Below are 21,967 nucleotides of genomic sequence, written 5' to 3' on the forward strand. Positions count from 1 at the left end.
CAAAGACTAGCTCTGATGTGAGGAAGGGTGGATGCTAAGATTGCTTGCTCTGATTTTGACAACTACAGGATTTTCCGGGGCAAGCTTGATGGGTATTAGGAGGTTTGTTTTGAGGGGCATCTATACACCTAGGAGCTCTATCTGGAACATCAGGGGTGAGAAACACCATGAAACCCAGCTCATCAATTTGTGATTTCACGGCCCATATGGTGTTAAGAACCACCCTTGAGTTAATCCATAGGTTTACAACAGACTGATTAGAAGAGTCTGGAAATTCCACAAGATCTATATCTATGGAACTAATGTCATCAAGCTCTGGAATCTCACGAAATATCGAGAGAACAGAAGCCAGATTTAAATTATACTGCTTAGCCGGCAATGGCTGGCAACTAAGAGTCAGGCAATGAATTGCCGGTCGCTTTAAATGTTTGGTAGTTAGTTTTTGTTTAGCTGGTACCAGTAGCTCATTAAAGTTTGTACAGGGACTAGTCCCTATTTTAGATTGTTGAGCTAATTGAGGGGCGAAAGAGGTTTCCAGAAACTTGGCGAAGGTGGATTGTAGAATTCGTTCTATATCGCCAAGTGATTCTGTTTTAATGTTACCAGTTCCGCCCGAACATATAGGCACAAAATTACCAGAAGTGGCTGTGTTCACAGAGACAGGGGGGCTGGATTTTTTCAGAATTGGTGTTACCACTGGCAATGATTCACTAGCCGAGATGAACGGCGCAAAAGTCACATGTTTAGGGGTTATTTTAGAGGATAGATATTCGTCAACTGCTCTTCGTATCTCTTTCCCCATATACTCATGGTCTGATTTCTGTGCCACAGGAGTTTTACCTATGAGACTATTTGTAGTTAGGTTAGATACACTGTCCTCTTCGCCACTAAAGTTGCCCATCCTTGGTTTAGTGAGGTCTGTATGTGACAACTGCTCAGCCACACTGATCAGTTGGCTTAAAGGACTGTGTGCCAAAGAAGGAACAATGGGAGTTGGCTGTAATTTAGCTTTTTTTGTAAATTGTTGTGAATATTTTCTTGTAATGGCTTTAGATGCCAAAACGCAAGAAGATGCTGGGGATGAGAGTTTGCTAATGAAGGCTTTGATTTGGGAAGTATGAGGTGATGCAGATTTAATGTTTTTCGTTTTTTTTTCCTGTTTTAGCGCACAAGGCTTTTTTGGTAGTGGATTCTGGGGATTCTGAGGATCGGGCACATTGGGTTTAGTGCCAAAAAGGGAATACATAGGTCTCTTCTGCCAATCAGTTTTAGTCGCGACTGCATTTTCCATCGTATCAACTATGGGTTCGGGTATAAATGGCATAGGTTGATAGGCTTGATCCATGGGTTCAGCCGGGTAAGAGGTCTGTGAAAATACAGACCTCTTACCATTTGTAGCAACGTCAGGCTGACCCAGGCTCCCAAGTCTATTAAAAAGTACAAATTGATTATCAAGTAACAGATCAAGCTGGTTTGATTGTGTTTCTGCCTTTACAACTAGCACTTCAAACAGTTTGGCAAGGGCTAAGATAGCATTATTCATAGATGTAAGTGCTATGCTAGTACTGACAGTCTGGGAATCAAGGCCGCCAGTAGTAGCAGGTTTTTTTTCAGCCATTTTGTCTGGGAGTTGGAGCTATAAAGGACAGATTTGTAGCTGAATTTGAGGCACTAACATTTGTAAATAGCACAGGAGATTTTGACAAATTGACCGATGAGACTTGAGATGACTCAATAGAAGCAATAGTATCTAAATTAATTACAGGTATATCCTGAACAGCTGAATTCAATAGTGGATTAGCAATCGATGGGCCATCAGGATGCAAAACTGCGACACCAGTTAGAACATTTGTTAGAATGGCACGATCAGTAAGAGAAACATTTTCTTTCGCAAAAGTAACAGATTGGCCAGACATTGTACCAGTTTTTAAAGTCTCACCAATTCTAGCATCTATCTCAGTAGCTGGAGGCTCCTTTTGGCAAATTAAATACTTTGCAGACATACCAGATTCCAACCCATGCGTAGTATCTTTTTGACTCAGAGAGGCCATTATTGGCTGATATGAAGTAGTTTCTACAGCATTTTCGATAGGGTGTGGGTTAGTTTCAGTGCCACTGGGATTTCTACAGAAGGGACGGATATCCATTCCTAAGAGCATCTCAGGTCGGCTCTTAATAGTGCCCATAGTGCAAGACCTCGGCGTGGAACTAAGTCGTGGTTTTTTTATAGGTACAGAGTGAGGAATCTGGGAACTGCTTGAGCTATTGAACCTGTGCAGCTCAGTAACCGGTGGCATGCCGGTTGTTAGAGATTTCATGTTACGTTTCATAGTCAATGGTAAAGGGATTACCTACTAAGTTGGGGCTAAATAAAGAGTAGATAAACTGCTAGGTGGACCAATATGCCGCAGCGAAGGGGGGCTTAAAGGGACTTACTTGGGTCACAATATAGGAATCAATAATGGAGTGTCCTCGCCACCATCCGCTTAACAGCCGCACAACAGCACAGCTAGCAGCCTTGTCCCCGCCGGGCTTATCGCCGCAAGGGTGTCGGCCTCTGCCTTTTCACGGCGAGGGAGAGTCACGTGATAAGGCACGTGACCTGGGAAGCTCCGCCTCCTCCAGGAAGCGGAATGAATCCGGCAAGAGCCCTAGAATGCTCGCAGTGCCGGCAAGATGACTGCAGGTACGTTCGCTTTGTAAATCAAAGTCCTTTTCAGGGTGAAACACTCGGCTCGGGCGACGGCCTCTGCCTTTTCACGGCGGGGGAGAGTCACGTGATAAGGCACGTGACCTGGGAAGCTCCGCCTCCTCCAGGAAGCGGAATGAATCCGGCAAGAGCCCTAGAATGCTCGCAGTGCCGGCAAGATGACTGCAGGTACGTTCGCTTTGTAAATCAAAGTCCTTTTCAGGGTGAAACACTCGGCTCGGGCGACGGCCTCTGCCTTTTCACGGCGGGGGAGAGTCACGTGATAAGGCACGTGACCTGGGAAGCTCCGCCTCCTCCAGGAAGCGGAATGAATCCGGCAAGAGCCCTAGAATGCTCGCAGTGCCGGCAAGATGACTGCAGGTACGTTCGCTTTGTAAATCAAAGTCCTTTTCAGGGTGAAACACTCGGCTCGGGCGACGGCCTCTGCCTTTTCACGGCGGGGGAGAGTCACGTGATAAGGCACGTGACCTGGGAAGCTCCGCCTCCTCCAGGAAGCGGAATGAATACGGCAAGAGCCCTAGAATGCTCGCAGTGCCGGCAAGATGACTGCAGGTACGTTCGCTTTGTAAATCAAAGTCCTTTTCAGGGTGAAACAGGGTGAGAAAATGACTAAGATAGGAAGTACAATGGTTGCGGTCCAAGGCCAGAGCCTTGGACAGTGACAAAGGTAAGGTCAAATTAGAGGTGGCCTTGTTCCTTTGCCATATCCAGTTTGAGCTCAACGACCGGCTCTAGAGAGCAAACCTGTCAGAGTGATGATACCTCAGCCTGAGACTAGTTAGAAAGGGTAAATGAATGTTTGCTAGTAGGACTGTGTTAAAAGGGATTGCTAAGGCCTAGGAGAGCAACCCACAGCTAAAGGGTGAGAGTATTTATGCCTGATAAGTCGCCTGATAAGTAATCCAAGTAAGGAACAAGAGGTATTTGCTGGTAGGAACGAGGGAGAAAGCCAACCACGTAGGGGAGTTAAAAAGGAGCACCATCCAATCTGTGAAGGGGAAGTGGACAAGGGGGCACAGGGGGATTTAGCCCCATGTGGAAATAAGACCGCTCAAAAGGGGCTCCCATGGCAGAAAGGTGGCACTGAAGAAACCTAATGATGGACAGTTGCTGGTGTCTCAGGAAATGGACTGTGGGATCTAGTTAGCACGATTAGGAAAAGCATCTGCTACCTAAAGGAGGAAATAGCTGCCATTTGCGAAGGGCACATGGGCCCCCCTCTTGGGTTATCTGAAGGACCTCAGGGGTTTAATGGAAATGGTCAATAAAAAAGTAGAGGCTGTGCAGATGCATATCAAAGTCGGGCCCCCTAAACTGACAGCCAATCTCTCAAAGTCCTCAGAGGAGCATAATCAGGTTGGGCTATGACAATCAGCGTGAAGTAGGCGGTACAAGGGGGAGCAATGGTGGTCATACCCATCCTACAGCAGGTCATGTGAAAAGGTTCTTGGAAAGTGGTGAGGCAGGTAGAATTCCACCTATGGAGTACAGACCGATTTGGGGCTCACAAGTGCATGACCCACAGAATCCGCACCAAGGTTTCTACCACTAGGGTCGATGGATGGGCCCTATTGATGAACGCCAAGAGATCCCATTATCAGGATCAAATCTACAACCCTTTCGGGGCGGGGGGGTTTAAGGGATTTAATCCAGGTGCAAAGTGGGAGAAAGGAGCCTGTAAACCCAGATTCACCAATGATTTGTCTAACAAATGTGCTGTTTATCAACAGGTACACTCGAGGATGTAGCCGGTCTAAAGAACAAATGTGTACATTGGTTTAGGATGACAAGGGGATGTCTACCAGTCATTAGGGAGGACTTTAAGTGTGTGTGAGCCTACGGGCAATACCCCCCAGTGGTGTAAGGATCCAGGTGTGTTCCCAGCAATTTTTTAGCTCGACCTCAGATTGGGCAACACCCAAATCCCCATAGCAGCCTCCACTGTTATTACATCTACACCAGGGGAGGTTAGTTACAGTGGGGGGCTGGTAGTGGGTGTACCCAGACAAGGGGAGGCCCCAATGGGGGGACGGACTGGAAGAAGTTGATTGACCATTGATCAACAACAGGGAAGTAAATAAAAGTAAACCAATGGGGATGATATCATGGAACGTTGCTGGACTAGTAAGACAAATGTCTTCTCCCAGCTGGATCGCGTTTATAAGGGAATTCCAGTTGGTGCTCTTGCAGGAAACCTGAGCTATTGGCACAGTGGACATGCAAGGCTACCAAACCTTCCACCTGCCCGCTACCAAGGGCCCGAGAGTCCACCCTAGTGGGGGACTGCTCATCTGGGTGGATGTGGAATTGAACTGGAAGACAGTTCACTGTATTTGCAACTCAGCGGATCTACAATTCCTGGTTGCAAGAACTCGGCTAGGACAGGAATTTTTAATCTTCAAAGTGGGTAATAGGTCAAATTCTATGGCCGTCCTCCAGGAACTGCATGAATTGGCATTGCCAAAAGGCAGCCAGGGGGCTGGATTCAAAATAGTAGCAAGGGACATCCCTATACAACTAGAACAGTTTGTAGATTTTAAAGGCATATGGGATGACCAGAACGAGGCATGGGATATTCCATCGGTAATAGCTCCCTATCCGAAGAAAACCCATAGACTTGCCATACATACCATTAGGGTATTATCTGAGCTAGATATCAGAACCTGTAATATATGCTTCACCAACGATAGCCCTGAAAATAAAACATATGTGGGGACAAAGGGCTCAACGACAATCGATCATATATTTGTTTCAGTTGAGGTCTGGTCCAGGATAAGTAACTTTGAGGTTATACAAACATTTGAGAGTGGCCATAAACCCCTAGCACTGACCTACGAAAGCGAGTGCCTTGCTCTACTATCAGACAAGGACGTGAGAAAACAGGCCATCCTAGTCACTGGCCACGGCCATAGGGCTGTAATACGGGCGAATTAGAAACAACAGGATTTTCACCCTTGTCTCTATAACATTATCAACCACCTTGAAAGGATTAGCCTAAACGATGCAGAAGCGCTGGAGGTGATGGGGAACTTTGGTGAAATTATCATAAGAATTACCCCTTTTGTAACCAGCTTCACTCGATAGATAAAACGCAATGTCCTATCCAGGGTTGTATGGTACGACCAGGACTGTGATATAGCAAAGCAAGAATTGGTAAAAGCCCTGCCAAAGGGCAATACTATAGAAAAAGCCCTGCTTCCAACAAAAAAGGTCAGAATACAAATCCATGGTTAAGCTAAAAAATGACCTTTTCTGTAAGAATAAATGTGAGTCATTGGCCTGTGCACTCGACTCAAGGGACTGTGTAACATTCTGGAAACTTTTGTCGGGCACAGAGGTGAGAGGGAACGTAGAGATTGAATGCAGTATAATAGCAGAGGAGTGGCTGGGCCACTTCTCTAAGCTATATAGAGCAGAGAGGGAGAATGAACCAACAAGGGACACCATAGTGAATAGCGAGGGTGAAAAGAAACTCTTATTCAGTATCTAGGACGTAGTGACAGCCATCAAGTCACAGAGGACTGGGAAGGCGGCAAGCCCAGATAAAATACTGATAGATTTATACCAGTTGTATGGGCCTCAATTCTCTGGAAGCTTTGTAGGGCATGTGTCACAAACGATTATGTCCAGACTCATGGAGGATGGTAGAAATAGTTCCTATTTACAAAAAAGGGGGTGGAGGGAGCCCCGCTAATTATTGCCCAATCTCTTTGTTAGACGGTGCGGGCAAAATCTTTGCCACATTGTTATTGGGGCATGTACGGGCATGGGCCACAGAAAACCATATAATAGGCACACTACAGGCAGGATTTTAGAGGGGTAAGGGCACAGATCAGAGTTGCTGTCTGTATAACATCAGCCAGAAATATCCTGTCCTTAGAAAGATGACTCTATGCCACCTTTGTGGCCATCAGGACGGCTTTTGATTGCGTCCCGTGAAATTTGCTATGGGAAGTCCTACCGAAAAGAGGACTACCAGAGGGATTGTTGAGGGCCATTAAATCCCTGTATAAGAAGAACAAGGCAGTAGTCAGAGTGGGACTGGGAGGCGAGGTCACAGACAAATTTGATGTTGTCAAAGGAGTAAGGCAAGGCTGCCCTCTGGCACATATATGTTCTTGAAGTGGGGCGGTGAAGCCTTTCTTGAGTGGAGTTGCACTCCCTTCTGCTGTGATAATGCCAATCCGCGGCTTCAATTGCCGCTTATAAAACTTAGGAATTTTTGGAAAAAGAAACCGCTTCTGCACAATTGCGTAGAAAAATATCAAAGATTTTATTCAAGAATAGCGGTTTAAAAACCAAAAAAGGCTTCCCAAGGAAAAGGGAGGTTAACTCACACGTTTCGCCACACTCCTGTGGCTTGCTCACAGTAACTCCTCCAAATTTTAACACACAAGAATCAAATAACAAACAGTGAAGAGGTGACTTATTGGCTGTTGACCATTTTGGAACAGGTACATATAAATAACAATACAACAATAGAACCAAGTATTTGGCAGCATCGTTAAAAGCAAAACCTAGTCAATAAATACTGTAAGGTTGCTAAAATACAAATGTTGGCACCCATAATGGGTTCTTGGTGTTACTGGGTTTAAAAAGTAACCTCAGCTTTATGCCGCTTCATAACGCATACCCATACATGCTATAAATGCAAAGTGCATGTAAAGTAGAACAACTATTAGAATGTTACACTGCTCATAAAGAAATGCTGATGGAAATGTATAATAAAGTGCTAATGCCTGCATTTTTCGTAGTAACCAGTTCTTCTTAAAACTGCATGTAAACAATTACTTATGACAGATGTAAGTGCATAGTGCATATAAAGTGCCAATGCCTGCATTATTTATAATGATACAATTCTGCTCTGAACTCCATATTAGCAAATACTCATGCCATGTGTAAGTGCATAGTGCAGGAAAGGAGAAAAAAGGAAATGTTTCCTATTATTCTAGAGTATCTACTAATAATAAATCGTAAAATGCAAGAACCGTGATCAATTATGATAAATGCACGTAATAATTCCTACTCAGTTCTAAAAAATAGATAACAGGACCCGACATTGTGTCCTGATAGGTCCAAAATAATAGTTATTTACTCTGAGGGGTTTCTCAGAATGCGTCAGTAAAACACCAAACCTGAAATTACCTGTTCCAATATATATGTAAGTCAATAATATAGTGTGTAAAACAAGAGAGAAAGAAAAAAAGGTGTAATTAAAACAAAAACCCTATGTATAAGTAGTGTCTAAAAAGTTATTGGAGAGTGAAGTAGAATATGAAACAGAGAATCAAGGAAAAGCATAAATCAATCCAATGATCATAAAAGCCAAATTACATATGGACTTTTTGGATATTTTTGTTTTTCTGCCTGTACTGCTCATGGGAGATGAAGAAAAACCTCAAATGGAACGGTGATATGGACATGAACATAATCTAGAGTGACAAAATAATAATCTACACACCCAAGAACGTATATAATTCCTCATCTATATTGTGTCCATTGGGGTATTTACTTTCAAAATCAATTATATATTTTGTCTCTTCTTGTCTCAATAGTTTTTCACTGTCACCTCCTCGAGGGCCAATATCAACCTTATAGATACCAAAGAATGTAAGAGTCTTGGGATTGCCCTCATGGAACTCTGAAAAGTGCTTCGCCATGGGGTATGCATGATCCTTGTTGATGATAGCTCTAATATGTTGTAGAATCCGGACTTTTAGCTTGCATTTCGTGGTGCTCACACACCATTTAAGGCATGGGCATGTGAGGACATATACAACTAGCTCAGATTCGCAGCTCATTTTACCCTTGATTTGCATGGGTATTTTGAGAATAGGGTGAGTGTAGCTATTAGAATTAAAAGCATATTTACAAACTTTACATTTACAGCACTTAAAAAAGCCATCTCTGCCCTTGGAAAGCCAATCCTTTCCTTTGCGAATGTTATCTGGCACCATATATCTTTGTACTACCAGATCTCTAATTGAAGTACTTTTACGGAAGGTTAAATCTGGGCGTTCATGTAGGACTTTGCCCAGATCATTATCAACTGTCAGAACTTTCCAGTATTTATTGATAATATTCCGTATAGTTGATGAATGGCTTCCAAAAGTAAGAATGAGTCTGATGGTACTATCTTCAGTACTGTCCTCAAGTGCGGATTTTGATGTCATCAGCAAGTCCTGTCTTTTCATGTCCCTGACTTTTAAGTATGATCTCTCGATGATTGATTTCGGGTATCTTTGGTTTAGAAAGTTTTGGGCTGTGACTTGGCATGCAGTATCGAAGTCAGCTATGTGACTGCAATTTCTTCTTAGGCGAATAAGTTCGCCATATGGAGTGGCCCATAGAAGACTTTTGGGATGTGCACTGTTTGCATGTAGTGGAACATTTGCACCTGTAATCTTTCTGTGGAGTTCACATCCCAATTTGTGTCCAACAACTTTGACTTTTACATCGAGAAAGACAATATCATGTGCACTGTGGTGTTCTGTGAATTGTAAGTTGGAATTATTGATGAGAAATTTCACAAATTCTTGCCATGATTGTGCTGTTCCATTCCAAATGATAAATAAATCATCGATATAGCGTAGCCATAGAATGATTTTGTCAGTGAAAATGTCATTGGATTCTGTCCATACCTCCGATTTTTCCCAATTCCCCATCATAAGATTAGCATACGATGGGGCAAAGGTTGCCCCCATGGCAGTGCCCTGGTTTTGATGGAAAAGCTCAGTGTTAAAAAGGAAAAAAATATTCTCCAAGCAAAGCCTCAACATTTCCAGGATCATGGTGGTATGTTCCAGATAGTTGAGAGATCTGGTTTTCAGGAAGATTTCACATGTCCTTATACCATTTTCATGTTGTATGGAAGTATAAAGGGACACCACATCCATGGTCGCCAGCAAATATGTTGGCTCCCAGGGTAATTCATCGATTTTACATAAAAAATCTGCGGTGTCCCTAATATACAAGGGTAGCGTAGAAACAAAGGTGCTGAGGACTTCGTCCACAAACTTGGACATATTTTCAAGGAGTGAGCCACATAGTTACTATGGGTCTCCCTGGGGGTTTAGTGAGGTGCTTGTGTAGTTTAGGGAGGAAGTTTATTGTTGGAATAACTGCGTGTTTAGTAAAAAGAAATGTAACAATATCTTCCTTCAAGATTCCAGCATTTTCCCATTTAGTTAGAAAATCCCAAACTTTGTTTTCCATTTCTAGGATGGTATTTTTTTTCGGGTCTTTCATAGCATTTAATGTCATTGAGCTGCCTGTATGCTTCCTTTACGTAATCTTTTTTGTTCATTAAAACAATATTACAACCTTTATCTGCTGGTTTCACTATGTACTTATCCATTTTGCAAATGTCAGATAGAGCCTTTTGTTGTTTCCAAGAAAGATTACTTCTTGTGTATTTGCTGTTTTTTCTTCTTCTTTCTTGTTTCAGGTCATCAATTACGACATTGGAAAAAGCTTCGATGTTAATATTTTGAGTACTTAATAGATAAAATTTTGACTTACATTTAAGTTTGCTTTTGGATGGCCAATCTGTACAGATACCCAACGTTTCTAAACTGTGCGTTTCTGAAGTGGTGGATACACCATCCAAAGCTGAGTCACTTTCATGTTGTAAAGTGACCAAAGTAGTGAGAGTGTTCATGTCAGAGATATCTGTCTGACCTTTCAGCGCAATTTTGGGTTTCTTTTTATGTATATTGGTTGCAAAAACATTTTCAGATTTAATTTGCGTACAAAATTGTCCAAGTCCAATCTAGTCTGTACATAATCATAGCCTGCCAATGGACAAAGTTTAGACTGAGCTTCAAAACTTTGCTCTCTTCTGGTGTCAAGACGTGATCAGATAGATTAACAATTTGTTGCTCGTTAAGGCTTTGCTTGATATTCGCATTCATTTGCCAGAGCGCAATGATCTCGGCGCAGGGTTGCTGTTTGAGCCTGTTGCCCCTCTGCCCCCTCCCTGTTGTTTTTTTGCTCCTTTTCCTCGTCCGCTTGTTGCGGCTACGGATCCTTTGGTCTTTTTGTTGTATGAGTGACCGTCTTGACATAACAGCCGCATCTCCTCTAAAAAACTGAGGTGCACTGCAGGTTCTTCGTCTTCGTTTCCTGTGATGTCTGATTCAGAATTGTCAGCAGCCAATTTTTGGTTCGCTTCATTTGAGATTGTTGAGGGCCATTAAATCCCTGTATAGGAAGAACAAGGCAGTAGTCAGAGTGGGACTGGGAGGCGAGGTCACAGACAAATTTGATGTTGTCAAAGGAGTAAGGCAGGCAAGGCTGCCCTCTGAGAGAGAGAGATATATATATATATATATATATATATATATATATATATATATTATAAAGTACCTATTGGCTGAAGGCAGGGACCTATCGAAGCTAGGAAATGTGAGATTTCCTGGTTTGGTTTATTTTTTGCAGACGACGCAGTAATCCTGTTGACCTCCCTCAGGGATTAAAACAGTCATTGATAGGATTTCTAAACAAATGTGATGAGTTAAAACTGTCATTGAATACTGAGAAAACAAAAACAATAGTTCTCAGGCCCAGATTTGGTAAAACAACAAATCTGGGGGTCGATGCAGGGGAGCAGTCACTAGAAAAAGTAAGCCATTATGACTGCTTGGCCATATGGTTCAGTAACAGTGGCAATTGGACATTCCAAATCTCGAGAGCCACTGTTACCTTAGAAAAGAACAGTGATGGCACCCGTGCTTTCTTTTACAAACATGGCAGGGGTGCTGTTTCTCCTGCCCTAGACCTTTATAAGAAGCAGGCCATGGCAGCCACACTTTATGGGACAGATATATGGGGATTTCCAGACTTGCAGTCGCTGAAAATAGTAGAAAATAAGTTTCAGAAGAGATTCCTTTGCATCCCCACATCGATGCCCAACACGTTGCCTCACCTTGAATTGGATCTATGCCCAATTGATGCAATTGCAGCTGCAAAACCAATTCTCTATTGGCTGCGGCTCTGGCCGACGCCAGAACTTGACTCATTTAGGGCAGCTATGACCCACTTGATGAGTCAGGAGGGAGGCATGAAATTGCCATAGCTGGCACATGTCAGAAAAAGTATTTTCAACCTAAATGAGCAGGAAGCATGGACCCAACCACAGTCGATAAAGTAAAGTGCAAATGTATAAAGACGAAGATACTTGAAGAACAATACAAAGGGCATATGGTTATAGCATGTAGGAACCTAAAGTCTGCACCATAGTTGATATTAGTTGAGGCAGATTTGGGTTTTCAAAAAATACATGGACTGGATCATACCACTGTATGCCCGAGCACTTTCTATTAATTTTAGGCTGGGTTCTTTGAAGGGAGCTAAATTCACTGCCTCCTTGAGGCCAGGAAACACAAGTGCGTGCCCCATGTATAATGCAACAAAAGAAAGTCATACATTTTTATGTTTTTTTGCCCTGCTACCCATGAATCAACTTAGTCTTTGATATGAGCTGATGTCCGTACAGTCAACGAAGCACTAGCTCTATGTAAATCGACTGATGACCCAGGAAGGGTCTATAAACCATCTAAATTCATACATTGGGCTTGGTTAATGAGAAAAAGCAGTGGGAGATCAGCCTGAGGATCAATGGTGAAAATGTATTAGTTCCGGGAAGCTGTGAACACTTATCATGCTTTTTATTCTCTGCCACTCTGATTCCCAGGGAGAAAAACGAAAAGTTGAACCCATAAATATGACAACATGGGTAGTATTAGGCTTAATAACATGATGTTTTAGGCTATGGAGGACTCCAATTTGTTGTGGGGGAGGCTCTGACCTTTAAAACCTTATGTTTTGATATAATAGTCACTCCTCCCTAAAAATCTAGAGACACAGGATTGTATTGATTGTGTTTAATACTTGGGTGAATCGAATGTCACTTCTCCTTGATGACCAACTAGATAATATAAAGAACATCCATGGGCCTAATGAAACAAGGAATGATGTCATAGATATCATAGGAACAAATAATTAACTATTGCCACTGTTATTGATGACTAATGAGCACTTGTTTGTGAGGCTGCAAGATTAAAGTCTGACAAGTCAACAGAATCTCTCCACCTTAAACCTTAGTGCTACTAGATCTTATTCATTTTCTATAATTTCATTTAAACATTTTTTTGGAATGTACTAAATGTTATCCCATCTTGATGTATGAATTTGTACCAAATGGACTGGTATGTAACAATAAAATCCTGAGGATTTTTTTTTATGGTTCAATAACTGAATAAAAGATTTTAAAAGTGAACGCGAAAGTAACATTGGTAGTAAGAAAGACCAGGCGTGGCAGCCATGTGAGAGATTGCTTCAATAGTAGAGCAAGGTGCACCCTAACAGTCATAATGAATTGGGGCATTCTATTCCTGGATGAGCGAACAGTGTGCCAGTCACTATCCTTCTCTGCTGGATTGAAGAAGATGGGTGCTGTATCACTGACCCTGAGTTGAGTAAAGAAGAGGCTAGATGCTACTTCACTGAGACTGTTTTGCTGCAGAGAACCCGGTGGTGATCAGAATATCCCGAGCAAGAAACTACTCATGTTTTGTTCATCTCACCTTGCCAGTGTGCTGGAAGGGTTTTTGTATTCTGTTATATATAATTTCCTAATCCCTAGAGGTCTTTATTTTTGTTTAGAGTTCAACCTCACTTGGTAAGTAACCTTGCTCTCGTCATCTGCCAGAATAGGATTCAGCAGGGGGACTCTCAAACACCGAATATAAGGAAGCTGAAATCAGATCAGCCTCAATTGGTATAGAAAAATGTATGGCTCGAGCAAGTTCCTCCTGGTTAGACAGAAAATCTAAGGCCCAGAAGGAAATTTCATCAGAGGGCAGTGGTCAAGCAGGAATGTCGAATGTAAGAGCAGGATAAAGTATTAGCATGCAAAGGTAGTGCAGTGCAAGATTAATTTCCAGTGAATTGGATAAAAGTAACACAACAATAATTGTTTCTTAAAATATTTTAGTGCAAGCTCACACAAAAATTTACTAGAATGTGGTAATCAAAACATACGAAATCCAGCTGAATTGTCTAGCCCCGGAAAAATTACAACGAAAATATTGTGTGCTCCGTTGCTTCCAAACTGGGTTCATGCTATATAAATATAATAATATAATTCTTAAAATTATGCGTTATCGGCGCTTGATGAGATGTACATCAAAAAACCTCAAATGTTACATTCCTCAAATGCTTCCAAATCTGATGGTAATTGCAAGTATTAACTTGGAAAGGAAGTAACTTGGTGTAGTTGAACCACTTTTCATTGGAACTGTGTCGCAGCTTTGGTGTTTTTCTTTACCGTTTACCTCTTAGAAAGCTATCTTAGTCTGGCCTAAATCATTTTGCGCGTTGCATGTAGCACTAATGCATTTGTCCAATTGTAAAATATATTTTGCCTAATTAAGATAACTTCAAACCAGGTTTTTATGTCAAATTTGTTAACTGTAAAATATGCTCTTGTTTCTAGGCATACATTAAGGTTTTGGAATGCAGCTTTCTTCGATGCTGTTCACTGTGAGAGGAGGAAACGATCTCCAACCACCAGGTAAAAAATGTTGAGCTCAAACTTCCTGTGGCCCATATTTGAATTCTGCTTCAATAGCTTGCATGAAACAAGCATTACAGGAAAAGTGACCAGCTTGGCTTATAGGTCAGATAAGGCTTTTGTTTCTGAGACAAGAGGGTTATGTGTTACCACACGTTTGTCAACATTTGAACTTATATTTTGTAGGTTGAATTCCTCGTAGAAACAATTTTAGTGCTTTTATTTATCCTTTTTGGTTATGTACAATGAGAATTGGGATGAACACGCTTCCAGTGAAACCTCTGCATTGTACATTCGCTTGGGACACTGGCCAGGATGTGGTTCTGTGCAGGTTTCAAATGATTTGGGCTTTGAAGTCCATTATTAAATAAGGTAAAGCCTGGGTATTCCCTTACCCAGTGGGTGGGAGCGGTGCTCCTCTACTTTATTGTTCATATACTTTTATTTTAAAAAGAAACGATTCTGGAATGGTTTACTTCTAAAATGGTGTCGGAAGAATTTTAAACTTGCACTTAAGTGCACTGCACTGAACATTCCCTTAAACAGCAAGTGTGTTTGGAGGTTTAGATTGCGAGTGGCAGGGGTGTGGTGATGGGGTTTGATGGGAGTGTGGGCAGGCCAGCAGGGAACATAGTTTCCCCACTTTTTTTAGTACACCTCGATCACTAACCAGACTGGTGATCTATCTGCAGACTGCTGCAGGAGTTGTTTAGCTGCCCGTAAATCGTGTTTCCACGTACTCCTGTGCCACAAGCTAGCAGAACATAAGCAACCCCGTGGTCTGTACCTTTGCACCCAGACTCTGGACCAGTTCACCAGCCTTCCCTCGACAAGAATTGGGAACTGTGCATTCTCCACTACTGGTTCCGGATATGCAAGTCACCCCTCCGATAAGAATTATCACTTTAGAAGAATTAGGTATTTTCTACTGCATCATCTAGGATCTGGAACAGCCCACATGCGAGTGTAAAAACAAGTAATGAAGGACATCTAGAGATCCTTAATCATAGCAGAAACTGTGAAAGCATGCTTCCAGAAACCCGTTGCTTGCAGTGTGACAGAAAAGCTGTTTTGTAGAAGTATAATTATAAGGCACGCATTTGCCATTGCTTCTCCGAAATTATACTGTGAATACTAAAGTGTAATTTGCTTTTGGTAAACCCAGCAATGTTTTATACTTTGCCCAAAGTCTCAAAATAACTACTGGTCAGGTCGGCAGAGGTATTTACTGCAGCTGAAGGTCAACGATTAAAACCAGAAAGGATCACCCCTTTTGTGCTTTGTGTTCATTGTGTTCATTAAATGTCTTCATTTTCAATGTAGCGTTTTAATTAAAATCGGGGTGCTCTTTTCATATAGAGCCTGCCCTTGTTTTTATAAGCACAGTCGCTGAAGCCTAATGCTTAAATAACAGTAAAACTGTGTAAATAAACTTCTAGAGATGGAATGCAACACTTCAAGAAACGTTGCACAAGATTGTTAAATGTGACTGTCATTTCTTTATTCAAGTGTCAAGTGCAGTTTGCAAAACTGTGGGGAATTAAAGAGTGCACGTTCTTATTTGGTTGGCAGCTACACCTTCCTATTAGTACCCTTCACAAATGAGTGGGGTTTGCTGTCATCACTGACGAAATTAAATTCTGCCATTTGCATGACATCAAGAGTGCTTCGCATAGGGTGGTGTGGGAAAACCGGGGGCAGAGCTTGATCGCAAGTGGGTATTGAAGGAAGCCGTGTAGGCACCTCCTCACAGATGCTGATAGAAGCCTGGAAAATAATAGGTACCAGGCTTCGGCTGAGCATGTTAGTTTAGAAGGGAAGAGAATGGTGAACATTTGGCATTGTATTGCCAAGATGTGCAAGGAAGGTTGTTGATAGAATTTCCCACCTGACTGATTACTCTTGAGTCACTTATTCAAAGTTAATTGCAGCGATCACTGAAATATACACTTTTGGATTGAAGCTAAAAAATGACAAGGAAGAGAGAAATAAATTGTGTACAGCATTCAGTGCTATGACCTAATAACCGAACGTCACTGTGGTGACCTGTGTGTGAGTCCGTCCACCAACCATATGTCCTCCAATGTTACAGGTACTCCTAGCGTGGTCTCTTCCAGGGTACCAGCGAAGGGTGATGGCCAAGGACACTACTTGTATGCTTTTTTGTTTTGACACACAGTACAGCATGAGTAAGGAATACTGTATGTGGAGGGCTTGTGCATGCTTCCTGAATAGACAGGTACATCTTTGGCAGGAACAGTAAATCCTTTGTGAATAAACTAGTACAGCATAGGCTTGCCAGAGCAAGCTTCCTGAACCACAACAATTAACTGCAAATTTGAAGTCGAGTGCAACCTAGTGTTTAATAAACAAATTACCTAAAGAAGTAAAAGTAAAGCATGGCTGGTGCAATGCAAGCTTCCCCAGGAAATTATGACTTGTATTCGAGTATTCGAGGTCCGTGCAAGCTACTCTGACAGACGCAATGAGCAAAACATGGAAAGGGCCTTCAACTTACCCCTCTTTCTTCAGCAGCTGTTACCCATGACCATGCATCTTCTGTGAAGAGTGGTGTGTACAAAGGTTGCACTGTGCAGACAGTACTGTTTCTCCTGCTCTCCCTCCTGGCAACACCTCTCTGCTGGTCTTCCTTATGTAGATGTGGTGGCAGACTGGGTGAGGTAGTTGAAAACAAGGGCTGTTAGTGCAGCTGTAGGCATGTATGTCCCGAATTTCTTACTATCACAGGGAACCGTGCAGCAGTAATTATTGCCCAGAGCAGAAAAGCTGAAGTCTGCCAAATCTCCCTGCTAGCCACTTGCAGCTATCCTGGGTCAGGGCTTAGGTTGTGGGGGCTTTCCACAGACTGCATGGTAGACGGTCTCAGTTGGTAACAAAAGTGGTCCTTGGAGCACTAAATCTTTAAAATCCCCATTATTGTCGCAAGTCTCTCCCCTTCTCACCTGTTTCGCCTTACTTGTGACTTTCTTGGACGTCGCTTCCTTCTTTCTTACTGTCTGGGACTTGTATAACCCTGGACGCAGGTCTTCGGAGTCCAGCGTGAGGATTGTAGCCTTCCACTAGGAAGCGTTCAGTATCCAGGACGAGGAACCAGGATGAAGACGAGTCGGCCCGAAGGAGTCGGAGCGCTGGCTCTGAGCACGAGGTAATTCCAGGAATAAAACCACGATAAGAAAGGTAAGGGGAAGGGAACGAAGGAGTACCTGAAGGAAGGATACAAGGTATCAAGGAGAGTGCGAAGCGAACTTCGGAAACACACGTCTAACTACACCAAGCAGTAGCGTTGAGACACGCAGCGTCGCAGTGGCGTGGCCCTTTTCTAGGAAGCAGAGCGTAGCATGGAAAGGCTGGTGAGCAGCATTTTTCGGAAGCGTCGGCCATGTTGGTAGAACCGCGGTGTTCACACCGCGGTGCATCATGGACCATGAAGTCCAGAATGGGTGAATTCGGTGGTTCATGACAATTATTCACTGTCATTTCATTGGGATATTGGTTGTTTCAGCCTTGTGTTTAGGCAACCCTAATTTCTCATCGCCAAATTAGTTTCCTATGGTGACCCTCCTTAGACCAATGCATTTAAGTGGGACTTTAATGTGGGCCAGTATTTAACATCAGACAACGGACATTACAACTTCAACAGGTTGAGCGATGTGCATTTATGCTCAAAGTGTACATATTCACACCAAACATGCTTCTCATGGCTGTGTAACCAACACTGGGTAAATATACAATGGCAACCCCTGAGTTGTATTCTCCTTCATTGCTTGGATAATTGTCAGAAAATATATTCTATACAGTTGAACTATAATAAACTGGGTAGCTTTTCATTGTCTACTTGGTAAGAAAAGCTGGGCAATGCTTGCATATGTGAATGCACCGATATTTATTTTAAACAAGGACCATGTGTGCCAGAAAATGTATCTTAATGTATTATATATATAGATTTCATTTTGAGAGCAAATACTGTACAAATCAATTATGGGGTGAGTACTTACAGTGGCAGCCTTGTCCAGCATTGCTTGAAATGTTACGATAAATAATCTGCTTTTTCATGCTCATGAGAAGCTTAAGAACAAATCGGCTCTACCCATCCCATTCTTTTGTGGAGAAATACATTTGGCTTCTTATTGCTGTCCCTCCACTTAGGAAAGTTGCAAAAATAAAGGATTTTCCTATCTGGTCAAATGAAACCGCTGGCTTGTCTGCAGCTGATTTGTGTGATCCTGACTGATTGTTGGTAGTCAATCGTTTTCAAACCTCACACTGACTTAATTTGTTTGGGAGCACTGGACATTCCTTAAAGCATAACCATGCACATGTGACCCTCTCCCCTCATTTAAGCATTACTGTATTCCGTAAGGATAGCTGCATGCTGGAAACCTTTCTCCCCTTTCTTTTTGGGCATTTTTGACACCTACTAATGCGCAGACAGTCTAGTGGCAGTGGGACCTTATTTTAGCAATGTTTGGGCGCTCTCCTGCGCCCCTTTTGCTTTTGATATGATATATTTTTACCGAATGGCAACCTTTTCTGCAACATGGTGTTCATAATGACTGACCATGTTGTTTATTAGCGGCCTTTGTGCTTCAAGAACTAGTGGTTGACTTTCCCATGTCCAGAGGAAGGAAACTTCTCTAGCTACTGAAGGGAGTTTGCTAGGGCAGGCATACACTAATAAACATGGAGGTGCCAACGACAGAATGCATATTTTAATTATTTAAATATTATTTCTCAAAGTCTCATAAAGACTGCTATGCTATAGAGGCTAAGGCCCCTGTTAAGTTATAAGCCAACAAGTCCTGGTATGTAGTTTAAACCGTACATTTGTCAATTCCTTGAAATAGAACCTTCAAACATTTTTTGGAAGTTGTCAATTGGGCAAAACCTTATGAGCCTCACTTGTAACTACTCTTCACAGATAGCTTTGGCAACCAAGGCTCTTCTCTTTCCATTCTGAAATCGCAAACATCTAGACATTAACTGCTAGATGCTGCTAGATCCTCCATTAGTGGTCTAGATGCTGCCAGGGAGGAACCTGATAAGAGGTGCGGAGGGGGCTCCCCCAGAAATAGGAACTGGGTAGGGATAACGGCAGAGGGTGGCCTTTTGCCGGCAGCCCTCTGCAATGTTGCTCCATGCAAGGCAGTAAAATGATGTACATCCAGATCCTCTTTTCAGCTTCTCACATCTCAGGTAGTTGCTCAGCCATCAGAGTTGCAGTACTTGCTGTGTTGCCAAGGGACCACGTAACCCGTGCCCAAGAGTAAGAATTTCCTTGCAGTAAACCCTCCTGATAACTGCTAAGGCATGAGAGATGGCATCGGAATTTTAATGTTGGGCCTTTTTGGGAGTGCTATATCCAGCTAGTGTCTGGCACTGATGGTTACTGAATCACTTCTCCTTTTGGGGAGGAATGCCCTCCCTTGGGGATGTGCATATCAGATGTAATCATGCGTTTTTCCGAACTTGCAGAGTTGCATAGTGCAAAATAATTTTAGATCCCTTTACAAAAGGCTTGGCAAACAGTTCCAAATGAAAACACCACATTTTAGTTCCTCTTTTATTGGCCATGGTTGGAATTCATAATATTCCTTTTTAAAGACTTGTTTCTAACCTCTCCTGTCTTTGCTTCAACAATGGACCAGAAAAGATAAAGGCAACACTTCAGATCATGACCCTGCTTTGGTAAGGGGCCTAAAATATGAATGTCATTAAACAAGCCATACAAATCTGCCTCTTAAGTCCTTATGTATAGTAAGTGATTGCCTCCTGCTCTCATAGCTCCTGCTGATTTGTAGACCTTTGGAGCTAATGGGTGGAAAGAAAATATTCCCTTTTCTATATCCTGTGATTTTCATTCTAAGTAAGCAGGAATGGTGATCCCATATCCTGTGTGTTGGTATGATCGCTGGTACTTTGTTTGCATAAAACTGTCCATCACATTATCAGTGCATTTTAGAAAAATGTTCAGCTAATCCGAAAAGTGTGTTCTCTGCAAGAATGTCCTTGTGCCTGAAATGCTGTTTAAAAGATCCCACGTCTTAGTGACTAATGAGATGGTGTACTGTCATCCCTTAGTGTAATAACCAATTCTATGATACAAAAGCTATGTACCATAATCGCCCAATATTCTTGATGTCCCTAAAATACTTGTCTAGTAGTATCTTTGACAGGTGAAACATAAAAGGACCATCTTCAAGTTGGCATGTACATCTTATTAGTACTGTGTGCCCAATTTAAGACTAGACTGTCTCGTGGTGTGGTGTCTAGAAGATGAACACAATGGGAATAACTTGTGGTCTCCGTTCAGGCACCATGCTCCCCAAACTAGTGGTTGTCTAGGGCTGGGTTGCCTTCAAATTGTTTCTCCATACAAGAATCTGTTCTGAAATGTGTTTCAGTGCATCAATTATGAACTGAACTATTCTTTTTGGTATATTACCATTTGGGGCACAGGCAGACAATGCTCGCTGAACAAATGTATCTCTGATGTAAGAAAGGCATTAATGCCTGGGCTTCACAGGTTGGAAGCACCTGTAAGTGGCATATGAATACTGTGACAGGGTGGTCCCTCACAAAGACCCAGGCCGACTGTTAAGGAAAGTACAAGGGTTTTTATTGAAATAAAAAAGCTCACAGTCTTTTATTCTTAAGGTTCTTTGGGGTACTTGGATCTTTGTGGGATTGGTGCTAGGGCTGACCCTTTCCTCTCTTGGCTGCCCTGGGCGTGGTTCCCACCTCCCTAGCCCAGACGTCCCTAATGGGCTGTTAGTAATACTAAAACATATAACCCCTATCTGTCATTCTTCTCTACACGCTTCAGGTGTTTGCCCTAAGTCATAGTCTGTCTCGCTCCCTAGGGATCTTATAACTCTCCCTTACCTATTACTGCTTATTATTCTCAGGAAGTAATGAGTGATGCCTTCATTTACCCAGTGTCATGCTCTCTTCATGCATAATCTCCTACCTGTCCCTAATCCCTTTTAATAATCCTCCTCCTACTTCTTACTGACTCTTCAGTTTCTCACTCGTCTTTCCACCTCCACCCTTTGATCTTACTTCCTTTCCCACTCCTGATCGTCCTAATATCTCAGTCTCTGTTTCCTCTATGCCAATAATACTCCCGTACTCCCAGTCACTGTGTCTCTCGCTCTCTTGATATTCCCATTCTTCTACAACCCCTAACCTTCTGTTGTCTTTCTCTCTCTGGACTCCCAGGGATATCGTGACCTGCACAGCCCTTTTCTACCGACTACCACTGTATTTAATTCCTTAACTCACTGCTCCCCCTGCCTAATATCCTTACTCCAGACTACTACCACCTTCGCCACTACTACTATTCCCCTCCGCTGCTCCAAGTCTACCTCTACAACTCACACTGTCCTCTCATACAAACACTCCTTTAGTCGGAAAATGATGCATCTGACCCTTTAGGATAACGCGAAAATATTGCGGGGTAAACCATGTAATATTTCAGCTTTTTACTCTTTGGCTTTTCTTTTGCCATATTAAAAGCTTTCCTCTTCTCCAGCACATCTTTACTTAAGTCTCCAAAAATTCAACATGGATCCTGATGCATTTCTGACCTGCAGCCTATATCGGCTCTTCAGGACCAAGTGATCTCCAAAGCCTCTCTGGAGACTTTTCCACTTTACCAATCT

At 42.5% G+C, this 21,967-nt stretch overlaps 1 protein-coding gene across 2 annotated transcripts in view; it reads left to right on the plus strand.

The window, feature by feature from the left end:
* The window catches only part of KIAA0513 (KIAA0513 ortholog), a 1,246,509-nt gene that overhangs the window by 1,101,400 nt on the left and 123,142 nt on the right, over positions 1–21,967 (plus strand). For both annotated transcript variants that reach the window (XM_069636198.1, XM_069636197.1), the window contains one exon: positions 14,208–14,285. In XM_069636198.1, coding sequence (XP_069492299.1) covers positions 14,208–14,285 — 78 coding nt within the window. The remainder of the gene's footprint in view (positions 1–14,207; positions 14,286–21,967) is intronic.

Source organism: Ambystoma mexicanum, chromosome 1q, assembly GCF_040938575.1.
Source record: "Ambystoma mexicanum isolate Mex_15411 chromosome 1q, UKY_AmexF1_1, whole genome shotgun sequence".
NCBI classification, from domain to species: Eukaryota; Metazoa; Chordata; class Amphibia; order Caudata; family Ambystomatidae; genus Ambystoma; species Ambystoma mexicanum.